Source organism: Felis catus, chromosome C1, assembly GCF_018350175.1.
Source record: "Felis catus isolate Fca126 chromosome C1, F.catus_Fca126_mat1.0, whole genome shotgun sequence".
NCBI classification, from domain to species: domain Eukaryota; kingdom Metazoa; phylum Chordata; class Mammalia; order Carnivora; family Felidae; genus Felis; species Felis catus.
The window spans coordinates 19,862,177-19,888,306 of NC_058375.1; the positions used below are offsets into that span (position 1 = coordinate 19,862,177).

General features: G+C 54.4%; 1 protein-coding gene and 1 long non-coding RNA gene across 6 annotated transcripts in view; one reads left to right on the forward strand and one right to left on the reverse strand.

Annotated features, from left to right (window-relative positions):
- Nucleotides 1-26,130, forward strand: part of RPS6KA1 (ribosomal protein S6 kinase A1) — a 53,192-nt gene that overhangs the window by 7,157 nt on the left and 19,905 nt on the right. The window contains exons 1-7 of one of the 5 annotated variants that reach the window (XM_023258342.2): nt 6,466-6,699; nt 12,844-12,888; nt 21,204-21,320; nt 21,586-21,667; nt 23,384-23,464; nt 23,657-23,736; nt 25,595-25,701. In XM_023258342.2, coding sequence (XP_023114110.1) covers nt 6,637-6,699; nt 12,844-12,888; nt 21,204-21,320; nt 21,586-21,667; nt 23,384-23,464; nt 23,657-23,736; nt 25,595-25,701 — 575 coding nt within the window. In that variant the 5' untranslated portion in view covers nt 6,466-6,636. Of the gene's footprint in view, nt 1-6,465; nt 6,700-12,843; nt 12,889-18,330; nt 18,503-20,059; nt 20,342-21,186; nt 21,321-21,585; nt 21,668-23,383; nt 23,465-23,656; nt 23,737-25,594; nt 25,702-26,130 lie in introns of those variants that run through there. The other 4 variants (XM_006934428.5, XM_006934429.5, XM_019836447.3 and 1 more) reach the window with 4 other exon arrangements.
- LOC109502168 lies at nt 647-6,103 on the reverse strand. Its single transcript, XR_002160588.3, has 3 exons — nt 5,947-6,103; nt 3,036-3,157; nt 647-2,192 (listed from the first exon to the last, which is right to left on the reverse strand). It is a non-coding gene; the product is annotated as an uncharacterized LOC109502168 (long non-coding RNA).

Sequence of the window (26,130 nt, forward strand, 5' to 3'; positions counted from 1 at the left end):
TTGAGGATCTGAGCGAGGGGAAGGGGATCCAGTGGGTGCTGAACTTCGCAAATCATTGAGCGTGACTTTTTCCTTTTAGGAAAAGGCTCGCTCCTCTTGGTCCAGCCGCAGAGAGCTGATCACAATGACCCCAGCTCCTCTGTGCCTGTGATGTAACCCAGCTGGATGGAGCATTTCCCTTCAGGGGGTAGGTGGCTGAGGTAAAAAAGCAGAGTGTCTCCCCCAAGAGAAGGCAAGTTCCTAGAGCAGGGCTTGACAAACTTTTTTCCTAAAGAGCCAGCTAGTAAACATTTTAGGCTTTTCCAAGCCATATGGTCTGTGTTGCAACTACTCGACTCTGTTGTTGTAGTGCAAAGCAGGCCTAGATGGCGTAAATGGAGCATGGCTGTGTGCCAATAAAACTTTATTTGTGGATCCTGAAATTTGAATTTCATATAATTCTCACATGTCATGAAATATTCTTCTCTTGCATTTTTTTCAATCATTTAAAGATGTAAAAACCATTCTTGGCTCGCAGGCATGCAAAAGTACTAGATCAGGGGCGCCTGCGTGGCTGAGTTGGTTAAGCACCCGACTCTTGGTTTCGGCTCAGGTCATGATCTCAAGGTGTGTGAGTTCTAGTCCCGCATCAGGCTCTGTGCTGACAGTGCGGAGCCTGCTTGGGATTCTTTCTCTCTTCCTCTCTCTCTGCCCTTCCTGCATGCATGCTTGCGCTCTTTCTCTCTCAAAATAAATAATAATAACACGTCACATAAAAGTAGGTCAGACTTGGCCCATGGGCCCTAATTCACCCACCCCCATCCTAGAGGGCAGACACCCTCTCTGTCTATTCCTTTGCTGTATCCCCAGTGCCTGCTACATAGCTGGTGCCCGATAAGTACCTACTGATGACCTATGCTTCCTCTTCTGTCCTTCGACCTCCGAGTCCTTTTCCACACTCTCTAACAGACAGGAACAAGCTTCTGCATCCCCCCTAGACTCCAGGTCAGTGGAGGAGACTACTGGCCAATTCTCCAGCAGCCTTGGGGCTGTCCCATCTGCAGGCGCTTGTCCCTCCTCTTCCTTTCTGACCACTACATCTTTAGCCTCATTCTTTACCAGCCTTGTGATCACAGTCATGCGACTTCCTTTAAACTGAAGTCTCTTCTCACACCAACAGAGAGTCCACCCAGTGAATCCTCCAAGTCCGAGTCTCCTGCCCTCCCCTCCTTTGCCCAGGGCAAGAATTAGGGGGCAAGAGAGATGGGCTAATTTTGTATTGAGCACCTTCATGTGCCAAGCACCACACAGATCTTTACTGCCCGATATAACTTAATACTCACAGCCACCCCTTTTACAGATGCGGAAACTGAGGCTATAGGGGTTAACTAAATGCTCAGAGTTACACAGCTAGGAGGTGGGAGAGCTGGGATTAGAGCCCAGGTTGGTGTGGCTCCATTCAAAAGTATGTTTTGAGGGCTTGCAATATGCCAGATGTATCCAGGGATACAGCAGTAGACAACGCAGACAAGTCCTGCCTCATGGAGCTTTATTCTACTGGGAGAAACAATAACACAGGTAATAGGCAATATGATTGTTGGTAGAGGCATGCCATTAAGCAAGGATAGCATAGGTGATGCCACTGATGGGGAGCTAGTTTAGATAGGGCCAGTTCTCTCTGGAGAGGTGACATTTGAGCGGAGGTGTGATTGTAGTGAGGGAGCGAACTCCGAGAGCTGGAAAAAGAACATTCCATGTGGAGGGGAGGGCAGGAACAAAAGCCTGAGATGGGAGCTACCTGGCATGTCAGTGAGCAGTCAGGATGCCTGGTGGCAGGAAGGCAGTGAGCAAACGGTAGGAGAGGAGATGCCCGAGGGAGCAGGGGGCTGGGTCCTGGGGGGCCCAGCAATCTTTGGGTTTTGTTCAAAATGTGATTGGGGAGCCACAGGAGCGTTTCAAGCAGGGGAGTGATGCCACCCCCGTCCCCCAGACCTGGATGAGGGAGACTAGAGACTCCACCCCCTCACCTGTTCACCACTACTCACTGCCTGTGCCCCGTCCACCCCTGGGCCCCTTTCTGGGCTTACAGTGTAGTGAAGTGATCAAGAGCACTGGCTTTGAGTCTGAGCACCGGGTTCCCAGACCAGCTGCAATACTTACCAGCTATCTGACCACCGGCAATCCTGTCCCTCTGTGAGTCTCAGTTTTCTCATCTGGAAAATAGGGATAATAATTTCTATCTCTCGGTGGTGTTGGGATGACTGCGTGAGCTCTCGTCCATAAAACAGCTCCAGGCAGGCCATACTGTACTCTCTCAATAAGCCCTCATGGCTGGTGATTATTATTTAAATTCTTAGCCAAGCTCTGGCCTTTTGTAATCACTTGTTAAAGACAACTACCATTATGATTATCCCTCTCATTGTGTTCCACCTGCTGCCAGGAGACACGGATGCCAAGACCCTCCTCTACTGAAAGGCTAAGAAAGAATATGGACAGACTGTCCTCCTGCGGCATTGCCCTGTGCTCTGCTCTTGAACATTGTAGCATACACATGCTATATGTGCAAGGATGCATTCCAAAGACCCAAAACCCAGTCCTCAGCCCCTGTAGTTCACCCCCCTGCTCCATGCCAGAAAAATCTCTTCAACAGGATACAAAATAATAACCTCACTTGTGTCCAGCAAAGCCCTTTCATGAGTCATTCATTTAACAAACACCTCAAGTGACCGCCCAGAACAGCCTGTTCTAACCCCATTATTATTATTATTAATAATAATAATAATAATAGCTAGCATTTATCCACTACTCAGAGTGCAGCATTTCAGAGCATGGAGTTGCATTGCCTGGGTCTGAGTCCTGCATTTACCGTTTCATACCTAGATGATTCCAGAGTATCACTTAGCCTCTCAGAGTACCTACTACGTGCCACATAGTGTGCCAGGTGCCAGGAAGACCATGAAGAACCAAGAAAACGTGACTCCTGCCCTCTCAGAGCTTACTAACCAAAGAGCCAAGTGTTAAGCAAATAATCACAAAAACACATGTAAAGGTACAACCTTGAGAAGTATCCATTGCTATGAGTGTGTGTCACAGGAAGCTAAAGGAAGACGTCCTGGAGGAAGCGATTGTGGAGACAAGCTGGTCTGAAGAAGAGCAAGGAGCAGCATGTTCCAAGGCCCTGTGGCAAGAGAACCGAAGGAAAGTCAGTGTGGTTGGAGTCTAGAGGGAAATAGTGACAACTGTGAGCTGAGGCTGTGGCAGGATCACCGCCTTGTAGGTGCTGGTTAGGTCTCCACAGCTCTGTGCTGAGTGACTGCTTCGCTAGAACGTAGATAGGCAAGCCGACCTGCCCAAGCTGCCCAGGCAGGGCCCGGTGTCTTCCGGGCTTCCCTTTTCCAGAATGACCCACCACTGCCTTTCCAATACCCTTGGGAGAGGGACACAGGAAGTGAAACTTATTCACAGAAAAGCACGATCACTACTCAGTCCTCAAGTGGAGATGATGCACTTGATAGGGAATCCTTTCCTCTAAGAAGGGAAAGGAAGAGGGCCAGGGGTCCCGGGAAAGGGGCAGACAGAAGACAAAATGACTCCTGCTTTCCCCTCACCTCCTCTACCCCTGCCCATCTACTCCATCTCCCTCACCCAGTCTTTTGCCCTAATGCTCTGGGTCTCAGTGTCTCTTCCCGGCTTGCGGTCAGATATTTGGCACCTGTGTGTCATCTGTTCTGTACCCTGAGTAGGACTACTAGCTGTAGCAAATCAAAATACGGGACGCTCAGTTAAATTTGCATTTCGGATAAACAGCAACAATTTTTTAGTCTAGGTAAGTCCACATTTTACAATGTTAGCCCAGAGCAGCAGGTCCTGGGGCATTGCAAACTGGTTCCAGGCAACTGAACTGACACCTACACCGATGTTAATAATGGCTGCCATCCCCTGGCCCAAGCTGCCTCTGGTTTAGCCCCAGCCTGTTCTCATCGGGGAGGTGGAGAGTGAGTGAACAAGAGAACAAAGTCTGGGCCCATGCTGCCAGAGTTGTCTCTCAGCTCTGCCATTTTCTAGCTATGCAACCTCAGAGAGAGATCCCTTCTCCGGGTCTGAGATGCTTAACTTCTGTCCTCAGTTTCCTCATCTGTACCCTGGAGACAGTAACAGCACCTACCTCATAATGTTGTTGTGAGGATTAAATGGGTCTAGACAGGGGGCGCCTGGGTGGCTCAGTCGGTTAAGCGGCCGACTTTGGCTCAGGTCATGATCTCACGGTCTGTGAGTTCGAGCCCCGTGTCGGGCTCTGTGCTGCCAGCTCAGAGCCTGGAACCTGTTTCAGATTCTGTGTCTCCCTCTCTCTGACCCTCTCCTGTTCATGCTCTGTCTCTCCCTGTCTCAAAAATAAATAAAATGTTAAAAAAAATTTTTTTTTAAATAAATGAGTTTAGACAGGTAAAGTGCTTAGAACAGTGCCTGTTCCATAGTAAGAGGTTCATATTAGCTGTGATAATCTATTTAACCACACCAGACTAAATGTAAAATCCACGAGAACAGGGACTTTGTTTTGTTCATTGCTATATCCTCAGCATCTACCAGCAGTCCTGGTATACAATATATGGTCAGGAAGAGGGCCTGGCATGTAATGTATGGCCATACTTATTTATTGAATTAAAATGAATGTAGTCCTCATCTGCATTATAATTCTTTCACAGATAAGGAAACTGTGGTTTAGAGACATAAAGTGAGTTGGTTTCCCAATGTTAAGCAGGTGATAGGGCTAGGATTCAAATCAAGATCTGTTGGGTTCTGGAGCAACTGGCTGGCTCAGTCTGTAGAGCGTGTGAGCCTTGATTTCCGGGTCATGAGTGCGAGCCCCATGTTGGGTGTGGGGCTACTTCAAAACAAATTTGTTGGGTTCCATATTCTTTTCCACTGAAAACTCAATAACGTGCTACCCTGGGAAAGTCATGGAATAAGGGGAACATCTGGATTTAGGAGAAATCCTCATACACTTTGTTTTTTTTGTTTATTTATTTTAGAGAGAGAGAGCGAGCGAGCACGGGGGAGGGGCAGACAGAGGGGGAGACACCCCTCACTGCCAGCGAGAGCCTGACTCGGGGCTCCATCTCACCAACCCAGAGATCAGGACCTGAGCCGAAATCGAGTTGGACGCTTAACCAACTGAGCCACCCAGGCACCCCAAGAACAGATCCGGACTTTAAAAACATCAGAGTGTAGAGGTGCCTGGGTGGCTCAGTTGGTTAAGCGTCAAACTCTTGATTTGGGCTCAGGTCATGATCTCTCGGTCATGGGATCGAGCCCCATCTCGGACTCAGCACAGAGCTCGGAGCCTGCTTGGTATTCTCTCTCCCTCTCTCTCTCTCTTTCAAAAAAAGAAAAAAATTCCTAGTCTGCCTAATCTGTTCTTGACCAGGGGTGTGACCTTGGGTAAATCACCTCATCTTTGGGAGGCTGTTTTATGGTTTGTAAACTAGGTGGTGGTGACAATTCAAAGAAATCACAGGTCGATAGAGCTGGTTCACAGGTTTTGGATAAACAATCATTTCCATCCCCCTGCCTTAGAAGAGCTTTGCAAATAACTGGCCATTCTTCCCCACCCATGAAACCTGCAAGCCCATCCCTCCACGGCCCCACCTGTGAATAAATCTCACCACACCTGGACCCCTAACAGCTCTTTAGGTGGAGGCTGAATCTCTCCAAGAGGAATCCTTCTCCCTGGCCTTTTACTCCAGGTGCAGCCCAAGTGTCTGTCAACCCTGGGAGTCTGGTCCCTGCCCTCCTCAGAGTGGCACAAACACAAATCAACGCGGAGCTGGGCCTGAAGCTGGAGAGATTCTGGGGAGACATGGCTTGAAAGAGGCCCCCTCAAGCACAGATTACAAAAAATGCGTATTAAGAAATCACCCCGGGGAGGCTGTGGGTACTGATGGTGGCAACAGAAGAATAGGAACCTACCTGGAGCTGGGGCGCTAAGATCCCCAGGGCATCCAGTGTTGGCTTCCGTGTAGGGGGATCTCTAGGGCCTCATGAGGTGAGGGCCTGAGGAGAGTGGGGCCCGGGCTCTTTTCAAGCCTCTGCCTGGGTCAGGCCCGGGGACATTGTGTGTAAATGAGTGCGTGGTGGTGGGGGGTGGGGGGGTGGGTGGAGGCTAGGGGAACAGGGGGTTTCATTCCCTCAGGAGGGAGAAGGAATATCTGGGGCATGATCCCAAACTAACAGATGAGGGGAAACAGATGACCCTGGCGTGGTCCGTAAGGAAGGACAAGGTTTGGGAGGGAGGAGTCAGGAAGGCCTCTTCTAAGGCGCAGCAGAGCACCGGCCAGGGGCTCGCGGTAGAGGCGGGGCCAACGCTCCCGCGCGCCGGGGGCGGGGGTCCGCTCCGGGAAAGCCGCGCCGCGGGGGCTGGGGCGGGGCTTCGGCGGCCCCGCCCCTCGCGCAGGTAGCCAATGGGCGCGGCGGTGCCGGGTGACGGAGGGAGCCGAAGTGCGAGTGCCGCGGCGGCAGCGGCGGCGGGCGGCCCTGCCCGAGCGTGAGGGTCTCGCCGGGGGGCGGGGGGCGCGAGGGCGCAGAGCCAGGGACCCTGGGACCCGGGAGGCGGTGCGGCCCGGGCCGCGGGAGGAGCGCGGGCGGCCCGGCGGCGGCGCGATGCCGCTCGCCCAGCTCAAGGAGCCCTGGCCGCTCATGGAGCTGGTGCCGCTGGACCCGGAGGTGAGTGAGCGGGGCGGAGGATGGGCGCCGGCGGGCGGCCGGCGAGCCTGGGTCCCCACAGGGGCGGGGCGGCTTGCGGAGCCGCTGCAGCCTGGCGGGCGCCCGCGAGGGCGCGAGTGCACTCCGATCACTTGCCTTCTCTTCGGCTCCACCCGCCCCCTCCATATCGCGCGCGCGTGTGTGTGTGTGTGTGTGTGTGTGTGTGCGTGTGTGTGTGCGAGGGACAGTTCCTCCAAGCGCCCAGGACCCCTTTAGCCTGGAGAGAAGATCCCGCGGGGCCGTGAGATCTGCCCACCTCACCCCACCCACCTAGGACCCGTACCGGGAACTGTCGGAGCTTCCACTATCAGAGCAGATGGGCAGGGCTGAGGTGCCAGATGTCTGGGATTCTCCAAGAGAAGAGGGTCATGGGAACCCCACTTCTCCTTGACGTCTCCCAGTGCCCTACCCCAAGAGCTCCCGCGTCTCCGCTGCTGACCCTAGCAGGATTACCCCTCTTGACCCTTGGCAGTTGTGGAATGTGGGGTGACACCACCCGTCTAGGGCTGAAACTTGGTTTTCTTTGCCCCGAGGCTAGGGCCAGAGGACACCTGTATCCCCTACCCCAGGCTGTGAGGGAAAAGCCCTTAGACCTTGTGAAGATTTTCCTGGAGTCAGGGAGGACCTCGGTGCCTGCCTCCTCTCTTGGGAGCCCTCGCTTAGGAAGGGCTGGGCCCCTGGGGCATTTGGCCTCTGTCACCTAACCTCTACCAGAAGCAGCTCCTGCCCTCCTCTGAGGATTCTGTGGTGCCAGGCCCTGGGATGCAGAAGGCCAGTGCTTCCTGTGCCCATTGACCCTCAGGGTCAAGGTCAAGACCCTGAACCAGCAGATTGAGAAAACTTTCCCCTCAGCCTCATGCTGGGAAGGAGGCAGGCGACACTCCTTTTCCAGAGGGGATGTGGGGGGTATACTGAGAAGGTGTGAAGACCTCAGTGAGCCCAGGAGCCAAGGTGATTTTCTCCTGGCTTTGGTCCCTAGCCCCTGCCTAGCTCCACTCCTCTGCCTTCTCTTACCTGGGGCAACCACCAAGTACCCTGCCTCTCAGGGCCACAGGTTGTGATCAGACTGAGGACCCCAGGTCCCCAGCACCCCAGGTGTGCTACCCCTTTAAAGGGACGGTCATGGCTGACAGTGGCTATTGGAGGGTGGGCGCGGCAGGATTAGGTAACCAACCTGAAGGTGCAATTTGGAGTAAATTGCTCTGGGATCCCTGCCATGGGGTTTTTACAGGCCCTGCACGACTCTCGGAGGTTCTCTCGCTGACTCACCCTCTGAGGTGAGGAACACTGCCCTCTGCAGTACCCCCCCCCCTGCAGCCCTGGGGTATAAGGGCCAGGTTGGGGGGGGGGGTGCTCCGAGGTGGATTCCTTTGCCCTGGCATGCCCCTGAGACTTAGGCCTCCCTAGAGGAAGGTAGGCCGGGAAGGACTTAACCCAAGGACTTACCTTGGGTTATACTAGTAGGAAGGCAGACACCCAGGAGCTTGATTCCCAACGCAGGGCACTACTTCCTGCTTCCCTTTGGGGAATCCTGGGGCAGGGGCCAGCTTAACCAGGATTAAACAGGAAACTCAACTCAGTTTTGAGTACTACTGCACCTGAGCTCTGTGAGAGGCAAAGCCTGGTTTGCTTCCTAGGATGGGGGGGGGGGGGGGGTCATGATTTCTCAGAGTTTCACCTTGGGAAGACTGTGTGACCCTCAGTCGGTCCTTAGCTTCTCTCCACCTCTGTTCCTCCAGTGGCCAGGGCTGGGTTCTAGCTTCATGCTTCCTGGGCCTGAGAGGTGCAGAGCCCTGGGCGCTGCTGCCTCTTCTCCCCCTCCCCCACTCCATGGAAGTGCCAGGCGACTGGGTGTTATTGTTTGGGTAATAGGAGCCATGGGGCAGCCAGGGCACCGGTTGGACTGTTCTCACTGGAGAACAGGGCCTCGCTGTTCTTAGCCAGGTGACATGTAAGCGATATAGTAGCCTGACCTACAGGTACAGACGCTGCCACCAGCTCCCGGCCAGGAATGAGGCAGGCAAGGGGCCGGTGGGGGCATTTGGCAGAGGCTTGGGATCTAGACTGCCCTGTCCTCCCCATGACGCTGCCGAAAATGGGCTGCTGGGAGGCAGGGCCTGGCCCAGGTGGAAGTGTGGGTGAGGATTCTGCCTGGGCCTTCCCTGGCCCTGCTGAAAGCAGTAACCTTGTGTTTAGGCCCAGCCCTGCTGTGCACAGAGCTTCCGTGTGTGCCACCTACCCTGCTTCACTTATGTCACCTCATTAAAATAAAATAATTCTTGAAACAACTTCTCAAAGTAGGGATTATTGCCGGGCCTGGCTGGCTCAGTCAGTAGAGCATGCGACTCTTGATCTCAGGGTTGTGAGTTCAAGCCTCATGTTAGGTGAAGAGCCTCTTAAAAAAAAAAAAAAGGGATTATTACCCCCATTTTCATATGGAACAGCTGAACTCGGAGAAGAACTTGCCTGTGAATTAATGCAAAGACAGACTGGGAACCCAGATCTCTCACTGTCTTCCACCAAGTTTTTTGGGGTGGGGGTGGGGGTGGCAAAGTTGGGGAAGGGCTGGGATCACACTGGCCCAGGTGGAAGGTACTCCAGGAGAGGCTCCGGATGTTGGCAGACTCTCCATGTCCCGCAGGGCCTCTGTCCAGCCTTTTCGGAGGGCTGGTGGTGCCAGCCAGCCCTGGCACCTGGCCCCCGGCCTCCAGCAGCGTGCAAGGCTGCCAGTGCTGGGCTCTGAACCCAGCTCCTGGGGCTGCTTCCTGCCTGTGGGGCACGTGCTGTCTTTGTCCATCTGCTGCCCGGCCTCTCCAGACGCTGCCCTGGGCCCCTCTTCTCAAGGCAGAGCTGCTTGCGTGGGAAGGAAGGATGCCTTTTGGAATCCATCTCTGAGTTCTGGGGAGGGGGCACAGTGGTCTGGGGGCCTTAGAGCACTCCTATGAGCAGTGCTCTCTGAGGAAGAGCAAGGAGAGTGGGAGAGGTCAGAGAACCCTTCCTATACCAGATGTTTTAGACAAGGTCTTTCATTAGTATTCTGCAAGGTCAAGATCATTGTCCCCTTTCATTCATTTACTCATTCATTCAGCAAATATTTATTGAGTACTGTCACGTGACAAGTTCTATGCTAAGCAACAGTGTGGCTGTGAACAAGACAGACCTGGCTTCGTAATACAGATGAGAAAACTGAGGGTCAGAGAAGTGATATGACAGACCCAAGGTCAGAGTGTGTGGCTGGCAGAGCTGGGATTAGCAGTATGTCTTCGTTGCTGCAGAACTGTGTTCTCTCCACCGTCTGTGCAGTAGTAAGGCCAGAGAGGCACTTGGACCCTGCCTTCTCAGGACCCTGGCTCTGGGGGGGGATACTCACCTGTGGTCTCTCTGCACTCCCAGTCCTTTCTCCAGGGCTGCCTATCCCCTTCTAGAAGACTTGTGCATCAGCTGTTACAGGCATGGGGTTCCATAAGGATGACACCCAGGCCAGAGACCTGGGTGGGGCTGGAGGCAGCCAAACAGGGCCTGTGGGGTTCCTTGAATCATGCAGGATACTGCTCAGTAAGCCCACACTTCTGGGTACATCCATGACCTCATCACACCCCTCATTGGGGATTTAGGCTTGCAGCCATGTGACTTTGGGTTATGGCCCCATGTCTGTCACATGCTAGCCGAGGGACCTCATGTAAGTCCCTTAACTCTCTGAGCTTCATCTGAGAAATAGGAGTAATAGACCCTGCTCTGGCCTTCTTGCTGTCTTTACTGAGCCGAGCTTTCATTTGACAAACCGTGCTCTGGACCCTGAGCTGGGTGCTAGGGAGGTAATGATGGATAAGCTATGCTTCTTCCTGAGTTAACCTATGGCTTGCTCGGTGCTGTGGGGCCCAGAGGAGGGAGGAAAGGACTAGAGGCTTTGTGAACAGAGAAGAGGACATTGGAAGTGAGTCCTGAAAGAAGACCAGGAATTTGCCAAAGGGACAAAGCAGGAAGGGTTTTCTTGGTATTAGGAGCCACCATGAAGATGGCTTGGGGCTATGAAACAAGCTGGTCTTCTCAAGGTCCCAGGTCATTCAGTTAAGCTCAAGAAGAGGGCCCAGTAATAATAATGGCTATTGTTTGTGAACCAGTTATGTGTCAGGTGTAGATATTTATAGGCATTATTTTGTTTGCTTCTTATAGCCACCCAGTGAGATACATTACTTTTATCTCCATTCCACAGATGAGGAAACGGAAGCCCTGAGAAATGAAATAACCTCAGGGTCATGCAGCAGTAGAAGCCAGAATTTGAACTCAGAAGGTCAGGTTCTAGAACCCACATACTAATCACCTGTGTTGGGCAGTTGGGATGATGGCCTTGGATGTCATGCCAAGAAGCTGGGTCTTTGTTCTATAGACAGTGAGAAGTCATGGAAGGGTTTGGGGCCTGGTACATAGAAGGTTCTCAATAAGGAGTGAATCACCAAGAGAGTTGATTGCTCAAGTGCAAGGGTCACAGTTGAGTTTTAGGAAGGATAGGGGTTTGGAATGGGGAAGGCAGGGGGCTGGTGTGCATGTAGGCTGTTGTGACCATCTGTGGATTCCACATTTCCATAATTGTGGAATCATGTCAAGAGTCTAGAATGCTGGGTGAAATGGAACTCAATATATAAATGCACCGTGCACCCCGCCCCTCCTCCCTGGCCCTGATCAACCCAGCCCTCTCTCCAGGTCACTGAGAGAGGACAGCATGTATATGTATGTGTGTGTGGAGGGGCCTGCAGAACAGTGGTCCCTGGGGAGGACTGGGGGCATTCAAGAGGCTCACGGGGGCAGGATGTCCTGGGAGCGGCAGGGAGGAGCTGCTCCAGGAGCAGGGAGATTATGTAATGGGCAGAGCACAGCTGTGCCTGCTTCTGCCAAGCAAAGCCACAGCTGCCCTGTGGACCCAGCCCCTGGCTCCAAAGTCCTGACCTGCCCTAGGCTGGGTCTTGCTACCGGTAGGAGCCTCTGTCTGCCTCACCACACTTTTGCTTGCCAAGAGGGGTGGGGACAGCTCCTTTCTGCTTCCCAAGGCCTGGTTACTCACCTCATATCACACAGGAAAGGGATGGGCTGGGTTTGGTGTACCCCTGAGGGCGAAGTCTAGGGGATGGAAAAAGCAGGACTACCTAGAAAGTGGCCCATTGCCCGCCTCTCTACAGGTAGTTCCCCCGCTGGGGTGTGGGCTCCTTTTCAGCAGACCTTTTTTTTTTTTGAGCACCTCCTGGGTGTCAGAGACCAGATTTTGAATCCCCACTTACCGGTTATGTGACCTTAGGTGCCATCATACGCCCCTCTGAACCTCAGTTTCTTCTTCTGCCAAATGGGGCCGGGGCCTACCTCCCAGGTCATGAGGATTTAACGGTACCACAGGTGTGAGGCAGCGAGCCCAGGGCCTGGCATGTGGCAGGGGCTTAGAAGAGAGCAGCTGTTAGCACCAAGTCCTAATCTCTGTCCTCCCAGGACTCCCCGTTTATTAGAAAGGGCGAGCCTATGTGTAAATAGTCCCTGCAGCGTGGCACATGGTACAGTGAAGGAACGCAGGGGCACAGTGGGGCAGCAGCAATTCTGCCTGGCAAGGACAGGGAAGGGGTCCCAGAGTGGGGCAAGGACAGGGTAGCCACCATCTCCAGGCTGGACTTTCCCAGACTTTGTCCCCTTACATCCCTGCAGCCATTCTGGGAGGTGGGTGTGACTATCCCCATGTTACAGGTCAGGGGACCGAGGCCTCTTGCTGTTGGTTATTTGGTACAGAATCACGCAGTTTGTCTCCGGCAGAGCTGGGAGCCACACACGTCCTTTCCTTCTCACTGGGGGGAGGTGACATTTAAGCTCAGTCTTCAAAGATGAGGGGTTTGCTAGGCAGAGAGCACAAGGGGGGGAGGATTGGGAAATGCTGGTGAGGGACTGTCCCAGGAGGGCACTTGATACCTGTGCCCTTACAGTGAAAATGGAGGTAGAGGGCCCCTGCCTACATGGCCTCCCTAGCTACTGGGGGCAGCCATGAGCATGGGTTCTGGCAGGGTCTGTTTTCGCTCTGTCCCACACTGGTAAGTCCTGGTAATGTTTCCCTATCTCCCTTTTCTTTTCCAGAATGGACAGGCCTCGGGGGAAGAAGCTGGACTGCAGCCGTCCAAGGTGAGGACCAAGGCAGGCACCCTGAGCAAGGGACCATGTGCATGGCTTTGGAGGAGGAGGGAGGCCTGCCCAGCTCAGCCTTCCTCTCTGGTCCCACGGAATCCTCGAGGTGACCCTGTGCACAGAGATCACTTGTTCCAACCTTCCTATTTCTGTCTTTCTTTTTTTTTAAGACTTTATTTTTTTAAGTAATCTCACACCCACCGTGGGGCTTGAACTTACAATTTCAAGATTAAGAGTCACATGCTCTACCGACTGAGCCAGCCAGGTGCCCCTCAACCTTCCTATTTCTTAGGTGAGGGGACTGCGGCCCAGACGGGGTCAGGAGCAGAAGCCAGGCTAGAACTCTGGCTTCTCATTACTCAGGTCACTTCCTTGGTTTATTCACTCACAGAAGTAAGGAAAGGGCTGAAGGGGTGATGGGAGAGGCTCAGATCAGCTGGGCTTTCATGAAGGCCTGGAATCATCTGGGTATATGGTGCTGGTACCTGAAGGAAGGGAATCTGGTGGCCTCTCATGTCTAACCAGGGCCCAGTGCCTGGCCTGTGGCCCATCGGCCATTTCTCTGGGTTCCCATCTCCCAGCCCTAGGCTGGTTCCCTCACCCCTACTATCTTTGCTTCCCTGGGCACCTCCCTTTAGCCCTTCAACCCCTGTTCCTGGTTTTGTGTGTTGACAAAAGCACCAGGGGCTGGGTGACAGTTGTGTGACCTTGGGTGGGTCCTTTGTGCTTTCTGGGCTGGGCTTTCTCATCTCTGTGCCCAGTTTTCAGGAGCTGTGAGGTTCCAGAACTACTGGCTGGGGTAGGGGTGCTTTGGAAGTTGCTTGGGCAGGACAGAGGATGGGTTCTGGCAGTAGAGCAGACCGTTCAAGTCCTGGTTCCACCCTCACCATTTGGCCAGAGGTCTTCTCCCTTCTGAGCCTCCGTTTCCTCATCTGTAAATTGGGGATAATGGTATCTACCTCACAAGAGTGATGGGAAGGACAGATGAGGTAGTAACTGCCTGGCACACTGATTTCAGTGTGAGCACTCAGCTTCAGTTCCCTCCAGTGGCCACACCCTCTACATCTGGGTTGGCCTGGGCACTACACCTGCCATAAGCTTGACCTTTGAAATAGACTCAGGGCTGGTCCTGATGTTTGTCTTATCTCATCCTCCTAAGATAAGGGAGCTGAGCTTCCCAGGATAGGGCAAGGTAAGATCAGTAGGCTCCTTCCCCCTCCTCTGATGGTTACTGTGGCCACCTTGGCCACCAGAGGCCAGACCAAGTGGTAGGGGACTGGGTCCCTTGGTTTGCCTCAGCCCCACGTCTGGAGAATCTCCTCCCACAAAGTAGCGCTTGCTAGTTGCTTAGTAACAAAATGAAGGGGTTCAAAGAAGAACCAGGATGTTCAGATCTTGGGGCTTAAGTTCTGGGGGTTGCAGAAGAGCTTGCAGCTTTGGGGGAGCAGGGGGTAAGTATAGCTTCTCACCTCAGGAGCTAGAGGGACTTGTTGGGAAAGAGTGAGAGCTTACCCCGCCAGGTAACCTACATTTGATCCCAACCCTATGACCCTTGCTCTCTGGCAGAAGACCCCGGGATGGGAAGAGAGACAAGGCTGGAGATGGATAGGCAAGGAGAGCTTTGAATGCCACTTTAAGGGATAGAAAGAGCTTAACCCATACCAGGAGCTTTGCGTTTAGTTTTCACAACACCCCTGATACAGAAATTGTTACCGTCTCCATTTTACAGATGAGAAAATTGAGGCCCAAGGTCACATAGCTGGTGAGCAATGGAGTCAGGTCTTGCTTGACCACAGAGCTCACACTTCTCCCAGCCCAGAGAACGCTGAGTGCTGAAGAGGGGGCATATTGGATCCCTGTGATCCCAGGTTCCACCATTTCCAGGCATCTGCTTCATCTATCTTTTCTGTTGCCCCTAGAACCTCACAGTATCCCCATTGCCCACTTCTGGGCTCCACACACCAGGGGGCGCTCAGCCCGTGGTCAGGACCTCATCGCTTTGTGCAGTGGAATGAAGGGGCAACAGGCCAGTTTATCCTTTGCTTCATCAGACTTTTGGTGCACCTTGCAGCGGCACTAGGGGACCCTGAAATGAGGTTAATACCCCCAGCCCCAGGGAGCTTGCAGACTTAGGGAGAGGATGGAGACAGGAAAGCTGTGTGGTGGGCACTGTGATGGGGAAGAACATGACCGTAGGCACAGAGAATCTCCATTCTGTGCCAGGCCCCATTTTGGGCACTTTCCAGGTACCCACATTTCTCCCAGTGACATGGTAAGGTGAGCACGTCCTGGGGAGCCCAGCCAGGGGCATCTGCGCTCAGGGCTGAGCATGGACCACATGGATGGTCACTGCTGTGTGTGGCAGAGGAAGGAGAGTTGTGGTGGGCTGTAGGGCACCAGGCCACCTTCTCTGCAGAACTGGCACTTGGCTGGGCCTCGAAAAGCAGGATTCGGCAGCGCCAGAGAGAATCGGGCCTTCCAGGCAGAGAGGAGACGAGAAGAGGCACTTGGGAGTCAGGTGTTCTGAAGTCAGAATCCTGCCCCTTTTTCTTGTTTGCTGCAGAACTTGGGCAAGTGATTTGCCCTTCTGAGGGTCAGGTGCTTTTCCTGTAAAAGAAGAATAGGGTCCACCCCTCAGGGCCACCTGGAGGAGGGAATGTGACATGGCATAAATTAATCCCACAAAGTTTGGGTGATTGTTTTTTTCCTTAAAGATTTTATTTTTAAGTAATCTCTACACCCAATGTGGGGCTCTCACTCACAACCCCGAGATCAAGAGTTGCCCGCTGCACCAACTGAGCCAGCCAGGCCCCCCAAGTTTGGTGTAATGCGTGTTTATTTTATTTATTTTAGGCAGAAAGGGGGATTGGGGTTTTAGCAGCCATAGTATAGACAGCAGTCTAGGGCAAGAGCCCCCAGATCCCTTCCGCGCCCTTGCGCACCTGGTGCCCTCAGGCACACTGGGGCTCCACTCACCCTCCCTCCCTCCATGACGGTGGACCAGGCATCCCAGGCCCCCTCCCCCGGCCATCTCCGGAGCTGGACCCCTTTGAAGCGCCTGCAGGTCTATTTTGAGAGCTGAGCATTTCCCCCCTCCCCTCCTCTCTTCCTGTTTATGAAACCCTGATCCATCCCGGATCCCTCATGCTACCCTGGCCGGAGCACAAGCAGGATGTGACTGTGGACTTCGGGGAGCCTTGGAAGCCTCAGGTGTTGGGGGGGAACTTCCCTTGGACTGGCCAGGGTAGGCTAGCCCACCCTCCCAGGTCCTGGAACCACGTGGCTGGGCTGTGTCCCTTCGGACTGCCCAAGGGAACTCTGCAGCAGGAAGACTGCCCATCTTATCAAGGGAGAAGTCCTGTTTACAACATCCCTTTGTCTCTGTGGCCCGCTTTATTTGCAACAGCCTTCCGAGGGTTGAACATTTAGTTTTAACCTCTGCTTTACAGAGGGGGAGACTGAGGCTCAGACAGGGAAGTGAATTTGCCTGGTAGCATTCAGCTAATGAGTGGACAGTTCTTAACTTCCTACCCTGTACTCCTGGCCTCAGCCGTTTCATGCTGGTCCCTCTCTACATGGGGTGTCTTTTTTTCCTCTTTTCTGCCTGGCCAACTCCTATTCATTCTCAGGGTTTAGCTGGACCGCCCTCTCTGTGGAAGGTACTTTGGGACCTCACCCTAGGCAGATAGTTACTGCCTCTGGGCTCCTACGGCACCTCCACTGCAGCCTGAGAGTTGTGTTTTGTTATATATTTTCAGGAGCTGCCTGAGAACAAGGCTTGAGTCTGTGCCCCTCCTCCGATTGGCTTCCTGGCTTGGGGACCGAGCAGGAGCCCAGTATCTGTGAGCGATGCCCAAAGGGGAAATAGGCTCGCAGGGAGGGTGATAATGAAACGCTTGAGTGTAGGCTTCAGTCCCCCTTTCTAGCTATGTGGCCTTGGGCAAGTCACTTTCTGAGTCCAGTTTTCGCATCTCTGGAATGGGGTGACAGTATCTCCCTCGGAGCTAAGGCACAGGGCCTGGCAGAACCCATACCGGTAGAGGCTGAAGGAAAGGATGACCCTGGTGCAGTATTTGCTCAGTTTGTAAGGAGCACAGTTCTCGTCGTCACTCATGCCAGGCCTGGCCCAGTGCAGCAAGGCCACCTGGGAACTGTGGCCCCCCTCCTCACCTCCCCAGAGGCCTGCTAGGAGACATAGCCAGAGCTATCTGTCCTCTCAGAGGGGGCGGGCCTGGGAGGCCCTGCCTATACTGCCAGCCGGGGAAGGGGCTGTGGGTGTCCGTTACAGCCAGAATTGGCAGCTGGGCTCCAGCTGGTGGAGGGAGGCCTGGGGTGGGGACCCTGGGGACCAGGGATCAGGCCAGGGGGCTCTGGGCTTCTCTCCCAGCTGCCCTGTGGGAGGAAGTAGATAAGAGGAAGTATCTATAGTGGGGAATGGGGCAGGGACCGAGGGATGTGGTCTGGTGCCTGTCCTCCCCCACTCCTGCCACCAGAGGCCTCACAGCCCCAGCACATACCCTTCAGCGAAGGCAGCTCTGAGACTGTTTCCTTCCTGTTGCCCCTTCCTGTACCCTGCTGGCCACAGAGTCTTCCTTTGCTTCTGAGGGATTTGAGGGTTGGTGGGGGGCCCAGCTGGCTCTGGCCCAGAGCACTTTGGGGCTCCCAGGGCCGTCCCATCCTCCAGACCCCTGCCTGCAGAAGCTGGGTGCAGCGAGCTGTCTGTGTAAGGAGACGTCTTTCACGACCCGCGGCAGGCCGTCATCAGGCTGTCGTTGGAGCCCCTTTGAGGACTGGAAGGGGAAGTCCGTGTGTACGTGGGAGCGTGTGTTTCCACATGTCTGTGGAAATGGTTTCCGATCATCAGCCTGTTTATATTTGTGGGCGTGCCAGTTCCTGTGGGTGTACTGGTGGGACTGGTGCGGCCAGGCCACGTGGAAGGGGGCTGGGCCTGGTCAACCCCTGCCCTACTGCTACCTGCTCCTTCTCTCAGACTTCTGTGAGGTCCTTGCTAGGCCCTTTTGCCCCCCCACCCCCACCCCCGCCCATCCCAGGGCCCTGGACTGGCGGGCTTCTGCAAGGCAGGGCTGGGGGCGGTGCTGCCTGTGCTGTGGGCTGCCATTTTGGGTGGGCCCAGCCATAGGAAGGTCACTATGGGGGGAAGAAGCTCCTGCACTCTGGGCTGGGGCATTCAGAGTCTGGCCTTGCTGACTTCTGCTCCACATTCTCTCAAGGGGATGTTTGCAGGTGCTGGGATGCCCAGTGTGTCGCTGCCTCATTGCTTTGTGACTTTTATCTGTGTTCTAGTCTCCCCTCCTTAGGATCAGAGGAGTCGAGGAAGGATTTATCCCTGGGCCCCCCCCGGAGTCATGGGCTTGGGGTCTACAATGTCCCCTCCTCAGCAGGGGAGCCTGACCCATCTTCTGTCCCTCCTCCCTGCAGAGGGGGAAGTGAGAAGGAGGGGGTCAGGGACCCTGCCTTCTGGGCCGGGAAGGCTGAAAAAGCAGAAGTAGACGAGTGACAGGGCCCTCTGGCCACCGGCTTGAGCCCCACCATGCAGACCCCGGCAGATTTCCCCAGGGTCGAGAGAGACTCACTCCCCTGTCCCAGAAAGGTGAGCAGAGGGTTGGCCTGCCTCCAGCAGCGTCTGTCACCATGACCCTGGGCAAGGAATGGGTTTGGGAGTGGCTTTGTCCCCTGGGGTTTCCGGGTGACTGCTTCTGTCCCGAGGGAGTGTTCTCAGAGGCAGACAGGCAAGTGGAGGCTCAAACCTCAGGGCGGGGTGGGCAAGGGTTGCTGTGTGGCTTTGGCTCACCTCAGCCCCTCTCTGAGCCAGGCTTTCTGCCTGTCCCACACAGGGGCCTGATTAGCATGCAGCTTCTTAGAGCTGCAGCTTTTGTGACTGTTCAAGGTCCCCCGAAGATGGGGCTGTGTCTGTCAGGGTCTAGACCTAGAATGGGAAGTCCCTGGACCGACCCCAGTACTGAGGGAGGGGGTGGGCTTGGATGGGCAGGGCATGGCTCTGACTGACTTACCTGCCCACCCTTTCCTGGCACTTGAGGCCCGCTGACCCCAGGCCAGGCAGTAACTGGAGGAAGGATTTGAGTTTAAGCCTGCTCTGCCACTGGTTCACTTTCGGCCTGGGTGAGTCACTGTCCTCTGGGCCTCGGTTTCCTGTTTCTGAAATGGGGATAACAGCTTTTGGGAAATTGGGATCAGAGTCAAAGCCATCGGATTGCACTCAGGAGATGTTCCTCTCAGTCCGCTATCTTAGTCCAGGGCCCTGGCATAGGAAGAGACCTCCAGAGGTGTGTCTGCCACAAATGTTGGACTGTCTCCCCCAGCGCTGGGTGTTTGCAGGTGATGTCTCTGCACCTCTTTTCCCACCCCCTGGCAGACCAGCAAGAACCCAGAGCTCTGCCATTGAGTCCAGGGTCTGACTTTCTGCATGTCTTTCCTGCCTGTGTGTATGGCTTGGGTATCTGTCAGTCTACTTGGGCCTCACTGTCTCTTTCTGCCACCCACCTGCTTCTGTTCCTGTTTCTGTCTCCATTTGATGAGTGCCTATCTTCACCTGTTGGGTACATCTCACATGTCGGGTGCCTGTTGGGTTGTGTCCCCTTCTGTCTCTGCCTGTTGAGTACGTGTCCCATCTGTCTCCACCTGTTGGATGCAAGCCCCCATCTGCCTCTGCCTGTTGGGTCCCCATCTGTCTCTGCCTGTTGAGTTTGTATCCCCTTCTGTCTCTGCCTGTTGGATATGTGTCCCCATGCACCTCTGCTTGTTAAATATGAGTTCCCTCCTGCCTCTGCTTGTTGGGTACTTGTTGGATATGTATTCTTCCTACCTCCCCTTGCTGGGCATGTGTCCCTATCCATCCCTGCTTTGTGGGCATGCGTCTCTGCCTGTTAGATGCCCACCTTCATCTGTCTTTATCTATTGATGCCTGCCTCTGCCTGTTGGGTGACCCTCTTTATCTGCCTCTACATGTTGGATGTCTGTCTTTGCCTGTTGGGTACCTGTCTACCCCTCAGCAGCTGGGTTGGCCTGGGGCTTTCCCTTTGGGACCCACAAGGAGGGTTGGGGGGAAGGGCCTGAGGGCAGCCCTCAGGCAGTGGGGAGGGGGGAAAAGAGAGGAAGGGAACGTGGTGAGATTGTAGGCCTGGAGCTGGGAAACCACAGGCCCTGAGTGATTGGCGGCCCTGAGCAGGGCCCAGCCCCCGCCCTCACCCTGCACATCCGCCTTGGGCCTGGCCACCTCCGAGGCAGCCCCTGACGCTGCCTGCTCCTGCCATGGTGCCTCGGCCCTGCCGGGCGAATGGAGCAGGATCCCAAGCCGCCCCGCTTGCGGCTCTGGGCCCTGCTCCCCTGGCTGCCCAGGAAGCAGCGGCCCAGGATCAGCCAGACCTCTCTGCCTGCCCCTGGCCCTGGCTCTGGCCCCAGGCAGGACTCGGTGAGTGTGCCCAGATGTCTGGTCTTGGCCTGGCTATGGCCCTTGGAGCAGGTGCCTGGGCAGCCAGTTTGGCCTCAGTTGGCTGTGGACTCTCCAAGCCCAGGCCTGGCCCTGCTGGATGACTGGACCCTGCCCAGGTTTGCTTCCTAGGGAAGTGAGGAGGCACTTCGGGGCTCTAGGGCAATACCAGCAGATTGGAGGGAGGGCAGAAGGGTCCTAGAACAGCTAAGACCGGGCAAGGGGTTTTCAGTTGACTTCTATGAAGGAAGTTTCTATGGGTGGATTGTGGAGTCTCTGGGCTCTGCTCCTTTCTACCCCAGACTGGCACTTGGGTTGGCCGGGGGAGCCTCTGGTGACTTTTGGGTCCCTGTGCATCTCAGCCCTGTCCCTCTGGCCAGAAGGGTCCTGTCATCCATTCTGACCAGGAACAAAAGCCCAGCTCTACCTCCCCAGTCTGAGCACAAATTCTACTTCCTATTGTGGCAGAACCAAAACCTTTGCAGCAGGGGAGGGGAGCCCCACAGGGAGGGCCTGCGCAGAGCTTTGGGCCTCAGCCAGAGCCTGGGGTTGGCTCCACCTGGCTGTGCCTGGGCATCCCTTTGGGCCTCGCCAGGCCAGCACAGCTGGAGCAAGGGAGCAGTGCCTCACCTGACTCAGCACCTTGGTAGTTTGACCCTCCCCGGCCCTTGAGGCCCTTTTGGTATTGATGAGCCAGGAGGCTGGCCCCTTCAGCACAGCTGTCTGGTGCTGCTGGCAGGGCCCTGTCTGCTGAGGTCTAGTGGGAGCGGGCTTGGATGGGGACCATTCCCCCGGCCGGCCCGGATGAAACCCACCATGCCCACCAGCTCTATCCCTCTATCAGGATGAGGGCATCCTCAAGGAGATCTCCATCACGCACCACGTCAAGGCTGGCTCTGAGAAGGCCGACCCATCCCATTTTGAGCTGCTCAAGGTTCTGGGCCAGGGATCCTTTGGCAAAGTGAGTTCTGAGCCCACAACTGGGAGGGCAGCACTGGTCATGTCAGAGGTGGGGATGAGGGGTCACCCCGGGGCTCAGGATCTGAGGGCAAGGGTTGGTGGGTCTGAGGGGAGGACAGGAGGTCACCTTGGTACCCAGAGAGGGCAAAAGGCCAACCTGGGACTCGGGGACGTCAGAGGTCAGCCTGTGCCCTGGAGGATGGAAGCTGATGGGCTCGGCCCCCCTCCCCAGCTTCTCCTCTGCTTTATCCCCACTGCTTTCTCAGGTCTTCCTGGTGCGGAAGATCACCCGACCTGACAGTGGGCACCTGTATGCCATGAAGGTACTAAAGAAGGCAACGCTGAAAGGTGAGTGGAGGTCCCCTCCCCATGCAGAGCCCAGACTGGGCCCAAGATTGTGGGAGACAGCCCAGCTCTCAAGGTGTTGGGTCTGACGGAGAAGGCAGTTCTATCTCCAGGAGTACCTGGTCTGAAGGTAGAGAAACAGGCCTGTCCTCAGCCACCCCTTACTCCCTATCCCACCCCATTGCAAAGACAGGGTCCCTTTCGAAGAAAAGACTTCTGGGGAATAACCGCATCCTTCCCCTCCCCCACCCCCAAGCCAGCCACCAATTACCATAGCTGAAGGTGAATGTCTGGAAGGGGGCAGGGGGTGAGTGCAGCATGTTTGTGGCAGGGGCCTTCACACCCCTGATACTCAGGTTACTTGGGCAGAGTTGCTTCATGAGGGAGACCTCTCAGGGTGGAGAAAGGTGTTGGGGAAGAGGCAGGGAGTCCAGGCAAGCAGCTAGGGCAGGCAGGAGAGAGTGAGTTGAGGCAGGGCCACAGAGATGGACAGCAGGGAGGTTCAGAAGGGAGCCCAAGGCCAGGTCTAGAATTCCACGGCTCACAAAGTCTATTGCTGTGGTTGGTAGTGGACTCTGGGCTGGCAGTGACCCTGACCAGGTGGAGTAGGCCCTGGCTGAGGGGAGGGAGGGAGGATCAGAAGTGTTGCCCTTAGGGACTTTAGGGGTCATGTGGCCCATAAAGTGCTGTCTGTGGGGTACTGTGGTTTTGGTGCCCTAAGGCCAGGCTGGTAGGGGTAGAAGTCATTCCCCAGCAGGGGTGATGGGAGCCATGAGGGAAAAGGACGAAGGACTTGGTCACTGCTGTGAAGGTCCCCAGGCTGGGGCGGGAGTGGCTGTGTTGACCCTGCAGCGTGGTGCGCTTGGTGCTGTGAGTGAGAAGCCCAGGGGAGAGTGGGTTGCAGCCTCACAGAAGGCGTAGCCATTTGAGCTGTGCCTTGAAGGATCAGTGAGGAGTTCTCCAGAATGAAAATAGTAGAGGGAGGGTTCCCCAGGAAGGAGGAGCTGTTGGCCCGAGCAAAAGTGTAAAAAATGTAAGGTATATTTGGCCAACAGCGGCAGGAATAGTTAACTCCAGCATGGTCCATGCCACACCTGGCAAGGGAAACGAAAAAGTTAAAATAGAAGGCAAAAAGTGCTCTGAAGGGGCAAGCACGAGCCCTGCAGGAGAGAGGGCCCTAATTTAGCTTGGCAGTTTAAGGAAGACTTCCTGGAGGAGACGAGGCCTAAGCTGAGTCAAAGAAGAACCTGCTGGTGATCAGAATGCCTCGGGACTTTCATTCGTTAAAAAAAAAAAAAAAAAAAAGTATGTGGGGGTGTCTGCTCAGACACACGAGTCTGAATTTTAGGCCCAATGATTCTGCCTAACTAGCTCCCAAGTGACTGTTCTCTCCATCCCCCCAGACTGGAATTAGGGATTTTTGTGCCAGGTGAGGAAGAGTCCGGTAAAGGCATCCCAGGGGGAGCCTCAGGGGCAGAGGCTAAGGGCACACAGGACAAAACAGGTTGCTGAGATTGGCTGGGTTGGATGGCCCTTGATGGGGGCTGGGGGGAGAGAGAGGGCGAGAGGGATGGGCAGGGGGCTAAGGGCCCAGCCCTGAGTACTGCCATGTGATGTGAGGAACTCGTGGAAAAGAGAGCCCTTCTTAGACAGGGCTTGGGGCTGACTCTTTAGGGGGAGGGGCTAGACTCTTAGTGACTGTCTTTCTCTTCTGGCCAGTGCGTGACCGTGTTCGGACCAAGATGGAGAGAGACATCCTAGCTGATGTAAACCACCCGTTTGTGGTGAAGCTCCACTATGGTGAGACTGCAGTCCACTTGAGTTCGCAGCCTACTTGAGTTCGCACCCTGCCTGCCAGCCTTTGCCTTTGCCTGTGGGCCACTGCCTTCCCCGTATGTTGCCCCCACCCCCAGCAGGCCAAGGGAGCTTAGAGTAAAGGGGCAGGGCCCAGGACCCAGCTGGCTCCACCATCGCCTTTTCCCCTCTCCCCAGCCTTCCAGACTGAGGGAAAGCTCTATCTTATTCTGGACTTCCTGCGAGGCGGGGACCTCTTCACACGGCTCTCTAAAGAGGTGAGCTAACACCCCACTGCCCCAGGGCCCCGAGATGGAGCTGGAGGGACAACGAGGCATCCCATCCCAGAGCCCTGTGAACAACGTGTCTGGTGTGGTTTGGACCTGGGACCACCCAGGCCTGCCTAGCAGTCCCTGGCCCAAGAACTGACACCCAGTGTCACCCTGGGACAGAGCGTACAGCTTGGCAAAGCCTTCGTTCCTCCCAAGATGGGTGAGGAGGATCAGGCCCTGGGTCTCCTTGATTCCCAGGAGCTGAGGGATCTTTCATCTCTCTGCCTCCATTCTTCCAAGGCTGCCCTGGGCAGGGCTGTGAAGATGGGCGGAAGCTTAAATCCACCCAGAAAGCTAAATATTTTAACATTATGTCCCGTGTGTTAACCAAAAGGATTTTAACTGACATAAAAGAATTCGAGCCAGATATAAAAATGGGACCATTAATACAAGTCAAACTTTAGAAGAGAAACAAACTTTAAAAGAAAAAAATTTTTTTTAATGTTTTTTAATGTTTATTTATTTTTGAGAGAGAGAGACAGAGAGACAGAGTGCAAGCGGGAAGGGACAGAGAGAGATGGAGACACAGACTCTGAAGCAGGCTCCAGGCTCTGAGCTGTCAGCACAGAGAGCCTGACGTGGGGCTCGAACTCACAAACTGTGAGATCATGACCTGAGCCAAAGTCAGATGCTCAACCCACTGAGCAACCCAGGCACCCCTAAAATTTTTTTAAATGTTATTTTAATGTTTGAATAGGCAATACACTCACATGATTGAAAAGTAAAATGTCGGGGCGCCTGGGTGGCTCAGTCGGTTGAGCGTCCGACTTCGGCTCAGGTCATGATCTCGCAGTCCGTGAGTTCGAGCCCCGCGTCGGGCTCTGTGCTGACAGCTCAGAGCCTGGAGCCTGTTTCGGATTCTGTGTCTCCCTCTTTCTCTGACCCTCCCCTGTTCATGCTCTCTCTCTCTCTGTCTCAAAAATAAATAAAATGTTAAAAAATTTTAAAGAAAAGAAAAGAAAAGAAAAGAAAAGAAAAGAAAAGAAAAGAAAAGAAAAGAAAAGAAAAGAAAAGAAAAGAAAAGAAAAATGCCATTGAGAAATCTTCCTCCCACCCCAGTCCCTCTACCCGCCATACGTAAACACTTTTACTGATTTCTTGTTTAAGCGCCCCATGTTTCTTTGGTAATACAACCCATTCTGATACATGTTCTGAATTCCAACCCCCATTTCCGTACATAAAAAGTACTAATCTATGTATCTGTTCTATATCTTGCCTTATTCAAGATAGCAGATCATGGAGATGGATCCATATCAGAACATGGAAGTTTCCTTGTTCTAGTTTATGGCTGCATAGCACTCCATTACACATAGGAGAGATGGTTTATCCCAGTCTTCTGCCCAACCCTTTTGCTATTTCCAAACAATGCCTCAATGAGTGACTCATATGTTAATCATGTCATACCTCAAACCCCTTTACATATTGTTTTAATTTTTATTTACCTTTTCATTGTTTTAACGTTTATTTTTAAAGAGAGACAGTACGAGTGGGGGAGGGACAGAGAGAGAGAGGGAGACCCAGAATCTGAAGCAGGCTCCGGGCTCTGAGCTGTCAGCACAGAGCCTGACGCGGGGCTTGAACCCACGAACCGCGAGACCATGACCTGAACTGAAGTCGGGCACTTAACCGACTGAGCCACCCAGGTGCCCCTCGTACCCCTTTATACAGAGCATGGTGTGTGGCCCTGGGGTGTCTAAGGGTCCTCCCCGAGGTGGGCCCTCGAGACCAGGACGCTGCTGACTGCAGTACCTGAGCTCCTGAGGAAGAGGCAATCGCAGCTGGCATCCCCTCCCGCCTGTCGTAGGTTATGTTCACAGAGGAGGACGTGAAGTTTTACCTGGCTGAGCTAGCCTTGGGCCTGGACCACCTGCACAGCCTGGGCATCATTTACAGAGACCTCAAACCTGAAAAGTGAGTGAAGCGCCAGCTCCGCCCCAGCCTCCCTAGCCAGGGCAGAGGCAGGCCTTGGGGTCTCTCCTGACAGGGGTGGGTGTAACTCTCCCCAACAAAGTCTCCCTGTGTGTGGCCGCCCCGTGGATAGGTGGGTGGGACGGGTGGTGGTGGCAGCAGGGCCCTCTTAGGGGTCTGCCTAATTACTAGTGTCCGTTAAAAGGGCTGGACACCTCCTTGCAGGTACGTTGCCTACATTTTTTTTTTTTTTTTTTTTTTGCTAACCCAGTGCGATGTCTGAGATGCCACCACTAAAGGTCATTCTTTGTTTGATACGGTCCTCTCTAGAATTTTCCTGAATATCTAAACATCCTCAAATGGTAACTTGACAGCCAGGGGCAGGTGCTGGGCTGAAATGAGATCTGACTTTAGAGTTAGGCAGACCTGAAT